A 12,899-nucleotide genomic window follows, 5' to 3' on the forward strand; every position below is an offset into this window, starting at 1 on the left:
GCCACAGGAACAGAGACAATACATGTGCACTGTTTGGGAAAGTTATCCTTGCCATCCATCTTGTGTCATGCCAAACCAAGAGCTTCCAAAATGGGTCACACTGCTCCTAGTATTCATCAACACACATACACAGTGTCCTATTACAAGCACATGTACTGCCTGCACCACACACACACTTGACGCGCACATGGGTAAAAGTGCATGGAAATGTCTGGCTTTCACATGACAGCAGAACTTTACATAAGAGGGAACAGTAGCTCACTCTCTCACTGACACAAGAAAATAGTCCTGTCACACTACTGAGTTTAAAACATAGTATTCTTCCACTACCACTTTAGGTGATTTTTCCAGGCCATAGATAGTAGTTCATTGCCTCCTAAAAATGGATTTTTTAGTGCGCCCGTTTAAGTCACATGACAGCGCTAAGGCTTTCTGCATATGTTAGTTTAGCATGATGCTTTGGCTAAAATAAATGGCAGGCCATGTGTTTCATATGTAGTTTGGCTCTCAGGGCAAGAGATACATGCCTGTTTACAGGGGACATTCTCTTCCTATCAGTACCAGTGCAGGTTTATCTCTCCTACGCTAGAACATGATTTGTGCTTATTTATTATGTTGTACATTTCAAGGAGCAAGTCTTCATTCCAATGTGGGGTGGGGAATTGGCCAATAAAGCAGAGGCATGATGATAGTAACACCGATGGCAATATAAATAGTAAATATGCACATAAGTTAGAATGATAAATAAAATTAACATAAAATGGAACAGAGCCAAACAACAGATGCTAAATAAATCTAAACATCAAGTCTTTCAAGTGAGTTCTAGTAGTCCATTGCCTACAAATGAGTCACAAATTAATGGGAAGACCATTAAAATAGATAAAATGTGAGCAATTTACAAAAAGAGAAGAGGGACTACACACATAAAATCCAATGAAATCCAAGTGACTGGTTGTCATAGAAGGATCACTCTGGCATGCCAGAGTCAAGGAATCTCCATCCACAGTGGTGAAAAACTAGACGTCACTGTGCCTCCCTACCCCCACGTCTACAGACAGTGAACCCATGATTGGGTGATCAGAGCAGTTTAAACAATTTAGTCTTACAATCAAGAAGACTGGAAAATAACTGGAGTGAAACTTTGGCTCAGACAGAAACTGTGCAACTTTCATATTGGTTTGACTCACCAGTAGCTTTGGGTGAAAGAGCTGTTGTGTATTCTCCTTGAAGTGCAAGTGGGCCTGCAACAGCTGGCAGTCCAGGTGGGCCAGGTGGGCCTTGAGGTCCAGGCAAGCCTGGAATTCCAGGTGGGCCAGTTAATCCTCGCGGCCCTGGAAGCCCTGGTTCTCCGTCTTGACCTGATAGTCCTTGTAATCCAATTGGTCCAGGAGGTCCCGGCATGCCATCTTTTCCAGTTAATCCTGGTGGACCTGGTACACCTTTCTCTCCGGGTGGACCATTCTTTCCTGTTGAGCCCTTTGAGCCCTTGTTACCTGGTGGTCCTCTGGAGCCTTTGCCTCCCTTGTTGCCTGGTGGTCCTATGGGTCCAGGTGGGCCCCTGGCACCTACCGGCCCTGGTGGGCCTGAGTCTCCTGTGTCTCCTCTTTGTCCCTTGATGCCGGTTGGTCCAAGGGGTCCTGGTGATCCTTTGTCACCTTTGGGGCCCTGTGGACCAGGTGGACCTGAAATGATAGGAGCAATGATCACAATATCTTATTAGTCTGTTAGATGCATCCCGATAAATTAGATACATTAACTGGTTTATCAAATAAACAATGTTACACATAAGGGCATAACAGGTTAAATATGGCATACAAAAATAGTCTGGAGTTCAGTAAAAGCACAGCGGTACTGTTATTGGACACAGGCATGTATATATGCTTTCAGTTGCTCTCATTAATGTTTAATTGGTATTGAATTGGGTGTAAAGCTCATAACAATAAGGTGGGAGTCAGTCGTGGAGCAGAGCTGGCCTGTGGTTTCTTGACGTGTTTTGGCACCTATATACAATTTAATTCCATTCTACGGATTTTCATTACATTAGTCTCTATTCTAGTTTATCAATTGGGCTTCACCCACTTGGGAATTGCGTTGGTTACTACTTACTGTATATCGGACTGCCTGCAAAGCTATTGTTAATGCATTTAATTATAAGGACAGTAGGTGCTCTTTTATTCAATTGAGTTGATAGGTCTAGTCTCAACTGTGCAAATTCTGCATGTACCTATACTTGTTTTCTCTGAGCTACTGGTCCTAACTACTCATCCAGGATGATTGAGTCCTTGGTATTACAGAGTCAGAATATTCTTCTCAGTTGGGAGGAAGGCAGATTTGGTCAGGATTGTTATGTTATGTGATAGACTCTTGTATAGGTCAGCGACTCACTCCCGGAGGAGTATCTCGGTGCTTGCTATTAGACGGCTACACAGTGGAATCAAAACAACTAGGTTTTTAGGGGTTTTTTAAACTTGGGGAGGTCGGGACAGGTGTGAATGTACAGGGGGAGTTTGTTCCAGCGCAATGGAGCAAGGCAAGAAAAAGATTGACCCACAAATCTGCAGCACAAATGCACAGGATCCTTAAAAATGCTTTGTTTGTGGACTACAATCTAGTGGGTTGGTAGTGGAGAAGTTTGGAATGTAGATAGGTGGGTAGTGAGTACCCTAGTGCTTTATGGGTCAGGCAGCAAAGTTTGGAAATAATAAGTTTTCTGATACGCAACCAATGTAAGGCTTTTAGGATAGGTGAGGAAGAAGATCGTGAGGGAAGTTTGCATATCAGTCGTGCTGCTGTAGTCTGCACTACCTGCACTTTAGACAACAGGGTGTCATTAGTAGTCACTAGCAGGGCATTTCCATAGTTGAGGCGTCTGGTGATTAGTGCCTGTGCCTGTGTCACGGTCTTTCTGAAAGTTGAAGGAAGCCAGGGTAAACTTTTTTTTAATCAGACGCATAGTGGCAGAGCACGTACCACAAATAGTGCTAACATGGTCTTTCATAGAAAGGGTTTGATCAAGCTTGATACGCAGGTTCTTTACAAGTAGTTTTGGAATTAGGGTAGGGCCGAAATTCCATGGGATACTAGTCTGACAACCAGAGCTCCAGACTGGAGTGGGAACAGTAAATGGTATGCCTCTGTAGTACATTGTTTTTACAAGTGTTGCACAGACAAGAGTGACAATAATAAATCAGACGCTTTGCTGACTCTGACCACGTTTGGATTTGTGCTGTTCCAGTTTCCTGCTACCTCTTGCGGAACCCGCTTCGCGGGTCCCGCTTCGTGGGGGGGCAACTCGCTGTCATCTGAAGGACTTTGCCATCATACCGGGAGGCGTGTGGTGTTATCAGGGCTGCGAGCGAGTGTAGCGCTGCACTGGGACTACATTACCCAGGAGCGCTGCTAGCCCGGAGTTACACCAGCTGGGCCGCTCTCCCTGACCGCACCTCTTGTACCAGAACAGGATAAAAAGTAAACGCCCTAGGACCTCAGTGGGACGCTTTGCTGACTCTGACCACGTTTGGATTTGTGCTGTTCCAGTTTCCTGCTACCTCTTGCGGAACCCGCTTCGCGGGTCCTGCTTCGTGGGGGGGCAACTCGCTGTCATCTGAAGGACTTTGCCATCATACCGGGAGGCGTGTGGTGTTATCAGGGCTGCGAGCGAGTGTAGCGCTGCACTGGGACTACATTACCCAGGAGCGCTGCTAGCCCGGAGTTACACCAGCTGGGCCGCTCTCCCTGACCGCACCTCTTGTACCAGTACAGGATAAAAAGTAAACGCCCTAGGACCTCAGTGGGACGCTTTGCTGACTCTGACCACGTTTGGATTTGTGCTGTTCCAGTTTCCTGCTACCTCTTGCGGAACCCGCTTCGCTGGTCCCGCTTCGTGGGGGGGCAACTCGCTGTCATCTGAAGGACTTTGCCATCATACCGGGAGGCGTGTGGTGTTATCAGGGCTGCGAGCGAGTGTAGCGCTGCACTGGGACTACATTACCCAGGAGCGCTGCTAGCCCGGAGTTACACCAGCTGGGCCGCTCTCCCTGACCGCACCTCTTGTACCAGAACAGGATAAAAAGTAAACGCCCTAGGACCTCAGTGGGACGCTTTGCTGACTCTGACCACGTTTGGATTTGTGCTGTTCCAGTTTCCTGCTACCTCTTGCGGAACCCGCTTCGCGGGTCCCGCTTCGTGGGGGGGCAACTCGCTGTCATCTGAAGGACTTTGCCATCATACCGGGAGGCGTGTGGTGTTATCAGGGCTGCGAGCGAGTGTAGCGCTGCACTGGGACTACATTACCCAGGAGCGCTGCTAGCCCGGAGTTACACCAGCTGGGCCGCTCTCCCTGACCGCACCTCTTGTACCAGAACAGGATAAAAAGTAAACGCCCTAGGACCTCAGTGGGACGCTTTGCTGACTCTGACCACGTTTGGATTTGTGCTGTTCCAGTTTCCTGCTACCTCTTGCGGAACCCGCTTCGCGGGTCCCGCTTCGTGTGGGGGCAACTCGCTGTCATCTGAAGGACTTTGCCATCATACCGGGAGGCGTGTGGTGTTATCAGGGCTGCGAGCGAGTGTAGCGCTGCACTGGGACTACATTACCCAGGAGCGCTGCAAGCCCGCAGTTACACCAGCTGGGCCGCTCTCCCTGACCACACCTCCTATTTACCCACAGCCCCTATTTTAGTTATAGCCAATCCCGCTGCGCGGGAGCGCGCGGGAGCAGCCGGGAGAAGCCCGGGACAAGGGCGGGATCGTCTGTGGCCGTCCGGGGCCGAGGGAGGCCGGGCTGGGCCATCCCATTGATATTTGCCACACTGGTACTGTAAGCAAGTTATTATAGTTGCAACATTAATTTTACTTGTCGTTATATATAGAGGTGCCTAGGGGTTATCTACATGGCCTGTTCTACAAACACATCCACTTTGCTGCCGTTGGTGGGTGAAGCGGAAGCAGCTGTTATGGGCCCCCTAGATACCTATTTTAAACGGCTGCCCCCGGACATCGACAGGGAAATTGCCTTGGCAGAAAGACGTGTGGGGCGTAGGTTGTCCATAGAATTGTTGAAAACCCCTCTTGAAAAACGTAAAAGCCAAAGTTTCCCCTCATTGGTAACCCCTTTAACATCTATCTTGCTCCCTGCTGTACACGACATTTCAAATCTTTCACTCCCAGTAAATGAGTCATTGGATACCTTTCCTTTAGAAATAGTAACCACTACTTTGCCTGCAAAGTCCCCCGGTGTTTCAACCAACTCACCCACTGGGCAACATTTTACAACTCAACCCAGTGTTCTAGCACATGCTATAAAACCTAAACCTTGCACAAAAAGGAAAAGGGGTGTTATTGCAAAGAAAGGCCAGTTCCTAAAACCCCAAAAAAAACATATGAAACTGAGCCGTTATATTACTGGGGATAACCCTATTGGGCTACCGGCGGGCGAGGGAGAAGTAGTTTCATTAGGCTTGGATCCCGTAACAATGGTATCCTCTGGGATACCATTACCATCAGGTCCAGATCCCATTGTCATAGCATCCCCTGGGACACCAACACCCAAGCCACAATTCCTTCTAGAAGTGGAGAAATTAATACGGTCCCTCTTAAACCCCTTTGAGGATAGACTTAAAAAGCTAGCTGAACAATTGGACCATCTAGAGCAGGCGAGCTTAGATAATTTTTTTTCTACCAAATCTCTAATTAAGTCTTGCCTCAAAACGGGAGGAAATATGAACACCCAACAACCAGTTGAGCGAGATGTGGGTGCCCCGCCGGTTGTTTTACAACCTCCTACTGCGAGTATTGCGAGTAGCTCTCAGGGAAAAGGTCAAAGTAGTAAGACTACCAATGACCAATCAACTGCTCTAACTAATAGTAATTGTGGGAAGACCAAGCCCCAGAGCACTGTAGTCAAAGGTAGAAAAGATTTGCCAAAGAATGCCACCCCTGTCATTACTAATACTTTACCCCTGCAAAGTACTTCGACAACCAGCCATGGTCCTTTGGCAAGCAATGATAAAAATCTAGGTAAAAATAGTGTTGGAACATATAAGTCCCATGCTCCAAAAGTGCCAAATAGAGGTGGCCTTGCAAGTGATGGAAGTAATATACTAGTGGGAAATAAGGCTCCCATGGTACCAAAGAATGTTGCCCCACCATGCCCTGTTGTCCAGGAACAAAGCCAACCAATACCCTATGTGACAAAACTTCCGACTAGGATACCCCCGATACAACTTACCCCTGACTCCTACCCCTATGTGGCTATCCTTACCAATGTTCCTCCCCTACTTCTAGGGCAAAGAGAAACCTATGAAATGTTAAAAAATAAGGTTATGCATTGGTTAAGGGTTAACCACTTGGATGGTAAGGATCCCGCGCCGCTTCAATGTAATTTCCATTGAAATCAATGGAAACTCCATGACGAGTTACCCTTGTCATTAGCACTGAAGGGGTTAACAGACCTCTACCTGGGGAAGTGGATGGATTGATCATCGGGGCTAGAAGGGTTAACTGGATAGGCAGTACCCTGAAACAACTGGGGGGTGAATGTATCATAATTAACTTCCAAGATCCGAGGGTGGTAGGACTGATCACGAGACCTGGTTGGAGTACTAGCAGTGGTGGGATTGGTATTGTGGACCTCACTTTTTTTTTATCCAAGACCTGTGGACGCTCTTTTTGGTGCGAATCACGAGCCAGGGAGATTCAGTTTCTTTCCTTTGGCAGAGATCAACCCTTTCCAAGTTCCTATCCCACAACTAAATGTCTGTTATGGGCAACCATGCAATCCTCATGATGGGTTGGGAAATTTGAGGTGGGGATGTTGACGGAGACCGGCAGATCCAATTGTAAATGTGGGTATTGTGGCTAGGGAGAATAACCCAGAGAAATCACTGGCAATAACAAGGGATGTAACATCAAGTCCAAATGGAGCGACCATCAATAGGGAATATGGAAATGTGAGAAGGGATAGCATGATATGTATGGGAAATATGGTGGGTGAATCAAGGCTTTTATTAGATACGGGTGTCACTGAGGGCAGGGTTGGTAATTAGAGCTCTTCAGAGAGGTATAGCTTTGTCCAGACACACCTATCAAAGTTTTTCATATCAAAGTTTTTCCTATGCTTAAAAACTTTGATAGAAAAACAGACATTTGAGGTGAGCAGATCTAGTGTGTCGCTGGTGTTGAGAGTGCTCGAACAGGGGCTGCTTTCCACCTAAACTTGAGAACTACCCAGAGTTCTCTCCTTTTTTTGCATAATTTATGCGTCACTCTATGCCTGAAAGGGTTTTGTTTTGACTTAATACTGGGTGCTCCTTTGTGTCTGGACAAAGCTATACCTCTCTGAAGAGCTCTAATTAGAACGAAACACTGTGTCAGGGGTTGCTTTTACTCATTTCAGGTTGGCTTGAGTTGGTATTTCACTAAATCAAAGCTGTAATATTGTGCCTGGAGTGATAAATGGCTTTTGTAATTTTACAGCTCGGCAAGGACAGCACTGTACTAGTCCTATGCTTAAAGACTTTGCTGTATAAATTGCAAAAGACGTTATCATTTTCTATCTCGGCGTGGATAGCACTGTACTAATCCTATGCTTTAAAACTTTGATAGAAAAACAGACATTTGAGGTGAGCAGATCTAGAGTGCCGCTGGTGTTGAGAGTGCTCTAACAGGGGCTGCTTTCCACCTAAACTTGAGAACTACCCAGAGTTCTCTCCTTCCTTTTTTTGCATATATATATATATATTTTCTCACAAATGCCCCAGCTTTGAGAGGTCACACGCACTGCTCCACCATCCGGCTATTCAAAGCAGCCTGCCTTCCAGCTTTTGTTTTATTGTATGTGCCAACGCGTTTCGCGGCTACACGCCGCTTCTTCCTGGGCTTGCAACATCAAAACGCTGAACGCACACCTGTAGAGTTTTGCTTTTTATTGACATGCTCGCATAGGTGGGCGTTTGCTTACAAGTTCCGTTTCATGTGCATGATGGACTTTATAGTCCTGTAGTTGTGAGTTCAGCGTCTAGAAGAAAGTTTTTAGCAAAATGCTAATTCCTTATAGTAAGGTTCAAAGCTTTTCAGCATGCCAATTATCGCTCCTTGAGCACTGCACTTGAGTATTCACAAACAGTTCGCAAAACAAGCTTTCCCCTGCAGGAGCACCGTCCCTTGCAGGTAATGAAATGAGGTCCGGTGTTGAGGAAACGCCGTTTGCAGTACCTCCACGAGCACCTAAAGAAGGGAGGCGGGACCCTACTTACCGATCGGAAGGGGGCCTGAGATTTTTGCACAGAGCCAGAGCGGTAACGGTATGAAAGTAAAGGACTTATCTAGCATTTTAAAAGCACAGTATCGCTGGCAGTGACATCGTAAATATACGTTGGCCCTGAAGAAATTGCCTGATATAATACCTAAGGCAATGAAACATGTCGGCTGCGGGTTGAGTATGAGGCGATAGGTAGTATTCATATCTCACCCTTTTATATTACATGTTAAACTGCAATGCAACAAGAAGATATAAATAAAGTAAGAGTAGTATCTTGCTGCGCAGTTTTGTGTGTGTTATATGTTGAACGTTGTTAGTCCGTGTCACATATATGTTGTTTGTACACTGCACCATTCACTGTTACTTGCCTTACTTTGGGTTTTGGACACGTTTTCGTTAAGCTATTTGACACCGATGATGAGAACAGGGCCGACCTGGTGAGTACCAACCAGGGGCCCCATTGGTGGTGCGCCCGTGAGGTGTCATCTAGCTACTCACACCTTTTTCCTAAATGTTGTCCCTCTAGTGAATGTCTGTACTGTGTTGGACGGTTTTCTGTTTATCAGAGATGGGCTCATTTTTTAACGTTGGCAACAGCCTGAAACAGTGTCATAATCTCTATGAATAGAGATATAATTAGAGTGCTCTTTGGACGATCTAGAACTGTTTACAGCCGTACTTATTTCTGTGTTGCCTTGAGGACTGGGTCATTTTTTGATTAGTGTTGGATTGAGTGGAGGGCGATCCAGTCCTTTCTGCCCCTCTTGACTCCTAGTAGTTGAATATATCTCAATCTTGTGTCAGTGATCTGCTGTCTCGAGGACATACAGAATAACATTAATGTAACTGTGCTTCTTGCCTCTTAAAATGGCAAAGGTGACAATGTTATATTTTTTTGATATGGTCAGAGCTCAATTAATTAGCCTGTGTGGGACCATCTGCAGTTGTTCAGAGACATCATAAGGGGATAGTGCAGGCCTGGAGTGCTGGTGGGGCATCAGTAGTTAATCAGAGAACTTGTTTGAGTTTGTGGAACATAGAAATGATTCAATCTTCATTTAGGCAAGTCTGAGTTGACGATTAATGGATTGACCCTGTCTTGAAATTGTTGTGGAGCGTTATTGATCTCTTATTAACTAAATGGTTTTTGACAAGTCAATGTATCAGTCTAATTTTACATGTTGGGTGCCCACTTTCAATCTGGTATCTTCAATCTATGTTAGTTTGTCAAAACAATTAGAGTACCCTTGATGTACAGCCTCCCACCAACTATGCTATCAGAGAGACTTCATTCAAATAGTGTACAAGTGTACAACATAACAGTGTTAATGCTGAGTCAAGTTATCCCATTTCAGCTCATCATATTACCACTCCTTGAGCTGAGCTGGCTTACTTGAATCTTCAGATAAATACATTATAGACAAGTTGTGCACTATAACAATAAATAGTCATCCTATAGCAAAACGGGTTCCTTTGTTCATTTAGCCTGCGGTGATTTAGTTAGAAGCGTCCTAGTATCAAAGGTTTGACTACATACCGTTGCGGGTGGTTTATTTGTTGATTTGGGGAATATTGAATTCTTTGCTGCCTGAACTGACTTTTTCCCACTTGATTTCAAAAGTAAATATTTTCAGTACCTATACTTAATGAAATGGGTGTGCATATAGGCTGTCAGAGCTGGTGTGATCCCAATGGGACGTTTCCTGACTTGCATGGGATGCTGCTACAAAGAGGTGGGGCACAACTAGCGTACCCCCTTGGAATGGAGGACTTGTGATTTTTCCTGCCATTCCAATACAGGCGGATTCACTCCTTCACTGTACCAGTTTGCAGGGGATCCTAGCCTCCATCTCAAATGAGTGCCGAACCCTCAGCATTGGAAGATGGAATGGAAATTTCAAACCATCAGTTTACCTTTCTACCAATGCTGCACTGTTCCAGTGTAGGCGCGACTTTGCTCCTGCACTGGGACACTAAATCTTTTCTTCATAATGTGGTACAATGACCCTGCCTGCGCTTTGCGCACTCAGTGAAGGGCGTGACACAGCACAGAACTTATCATTGCATCTACTCTGTAACGTGGCACCTTGCCTTTGAGTCCTTAGCAATCTGCAAGAGAAAGCAGGCAGGATAGAAATGTCATTAGTGTTAGTCTAGAGGTGGATGGCGATTAAATCGACGAGTAGACATCTTTGCAAACACAGGCAGCTAATTCAAACCGTGGAGGACAACACTTCGAGGGACCGAAACTTGCTCATGAGCAAGCCCCGGGCAGAACAGACCAAGAACATTTGGAAAACCAGCAGAACATTGATAGGCATGTCCCTACCATATTTCAGACACTGCAAATACTGAAAATGTATAGAAATGTCAAACACAACATCACATGTCGCAAAGAGTACCGTTGGGAAACACTAGTAAAACCAAATTTATGTGTCTGAGTTCCCAATCGGCTTTCAAGGGGGTAATAAAATTTAAGGGCGAACCACTGGAAAAGGTAGATGCCTTTGCCTACCTAGGAATTATCCTCCAACATGACATGAAATGGAAATCACACATTAATATGGCATCTTTAAAATTTAGCCAGCTAGCAGGTGCAGTTACCATCAAACATAATACATCCATGACAAGACCCATAAATTGTGCACTCGAAATTTATAGTATGAAGGTACTGAGTGCATGCTTATATGGGTCTGAGCTCTGGGGATTTTCAAACCTAGGAGATCTGGGGCGGGCGGAAAATAGATTTCTGAGAAGGCTTGTTGGGGCCCCACAAAGTACCCCCATAATCCCACTAAAGATGGACCTAGGTAGGAAAAATATTGAAGACATTGCCCGCCTTCGTCCTTTGTTGTATTGGAGGCGCCTAATGGTAACCCCAGAGTTAAGTCATTATGCATCAGCTTTTTTTGATGTTGTGTATTTCGACCGTTTTCACTGTATTGCCTGGTTAAAGGAGCTCCGGGGCACATTGGGGAAGTTGGGCCTTGACTATTTGTGGGGCAATAAGGATGTCGCCTTATTTCCAACGAAAAAGCAACTGAAGGACATTTATTGGGACTCGGTATATGTTTCATCGTACCGCAAAGGCCTGCCATCTACCCTGTCATCACGCTTTTTGGACACTAAACAACTTCCATTATATGAAAAATATTGGGACGTAATTGAACGTCCATTTGACAGGAAATTATATTTCCAATTTCGTGTGGGAACACTCCCAGTGAACGCTTTTAGACAATACTGGTCCCCACTCCAGGACGCTTATTGTGAACATTGTAAAAATCAAATAGAGGACATTGAGCATTTGCTTTTTTCTTGCCCGCTGTATGCTACCCCCAGGCGAAAGTGGCTAAAACCAGTTTGTAAAAATATGGGCACTCGCTGTTGCTCACAAGCCCTTAGAATTTTAACATCTGATTCCTCTACACCACTGGTAATAGGCGTAGCAAAATTCTTGGCCTGGGCATGGGTAATAAGATCACGTGTTTTAAAGCCTTCTAGTTAATATGGATCATCAACTGCCCCTCTAATCTTGCTTGTTTTCTTTTAACTTTTTCTAATGAATTTTAAAAAAATGTATGTATACATATTTTAGAATTTATCAGCATTCGACTTTTGTTGTTTAATATGCTTTTAACGAACTGTTTTTATGCTTAGTATTTATTGCATCATGGTTAGGAGGTTTGCTTTTATGACTAAAAGTCGAATAAAGCTTTGAAACGAAACGGAATGTTGACAGACGTCTAACAGCAAATCAGAATTCCGCTCGCGCACACCCGAATCGCGCACCGTGCACGCTTATAGATATATATATTTTTTCTTTTAATTTTCTCAGAAACTACTGGAAGGATTTACACCATTTCAGCAAAAGTGTGATCTGCGAATCAGACTCTACCATTTTGCCAAATTTCTTGTAATTCCGTTCAGCCGTTCGGGCAGTAGCCATGTCTAATCGTCCTACGGAAAATAACATGGGGAAAACACATTTTGGGACCCCCCTTTTTTCTCAGCCCCCACTTGACGAATCCCCCAAAACTTTCAGGGAAGGAGCGGAGCGGGCCATTTTCTTTGAGAAATTCGCGAAGATTCATCAACCGGCGCCAAAGTTATTCCCAATAAAATGTTGCGGATTTCCTATGGAAACTAGGTCCTAACTATAACTACCTACTGGCGACCGCCAGTAGGTGATATATATATATATATATATATATATCAAAACAAAACCCTTTCAGGCATAGAGTGAAGCATAAATTATGCAAAAAAAGAAGGAGAGAACTCTGGGTAGTTCTCAAGTTTAGGTGGAAAGCAGCCCCTGTTAGAGCACTCTCAACACCAGCGACACTCTAGATCTGCTCACCTCAAATGTCTGTTTTTCTATCAAAGTTTTTAAGCATAGGATTAGCACAGTGCTATCCACGCCGAGATAGAAAATGACAAAGTCTTTTGCAATTTATACAGCAAAGTCTTTAAGCATAGGACAAAGCTATACCTCTCTGAAGAGCTCTAATTAGAGCGAAACACTGTGTCAGGGGTTGCCTTTACTCATTTCAGGTTGGCTTGAGTTGGTATTTCACTAAATCAAAGCTGTAATATTGTGCCTGGAGTGATAAATGGCTTTTGTAATTTTACAGCTCGGCAAG

The 12,899-nt window shown here is 44.9% G+C and overlaps 1 protein-coding gene and 1 long non-coding RNA gene across 3 annotated transcripts in view; one reads left to right on the forward strand and one right to left on the reverse strand.

Moving 5' to 3' along the window:
• Positions 1 to 12,899, forward strand: part of LOC144828875 (uncharacterized) — a 778,691-nt gene that overhangs the window by 624,467 nt on the left and 141,325 nt on the right. The window lies entirely within an intron of this gene.
• The window catches only part of COLEC12 (collectin subfamily member 12), a 585,337-nt gene that overhangs the window by 141,294 nt on the left and 431,144 nt on the right, over positions 1 to 12,899 (reverse strand). Inside the window, exon 6 of the mRNA XM_078687450.1 lies at positions 1,188 to 1,682. Coding sequence (XP_078543576.1) covers positions 1,188 to 1,682 — 495 coding nt within the window. The remainder of the gene's footprint in view (positions 1 to 1,187; positions 1,683 to 12,899) is intronic.

The sequence above is a fragment of the Lissotriton helveticus genome, chromosome 4_1, assembly GCF_964261635.1.
Source record: "Lissotriton helveticus chromosome 4_1, aLisHel1.1, whole genome shotgun sequence".
Lineage (NCBI taxonomy): Eukaryota > Metazoa > Chordata > Amphibia > Caudata > Salamandridae > Lissotriton > Lissotriton helveticus.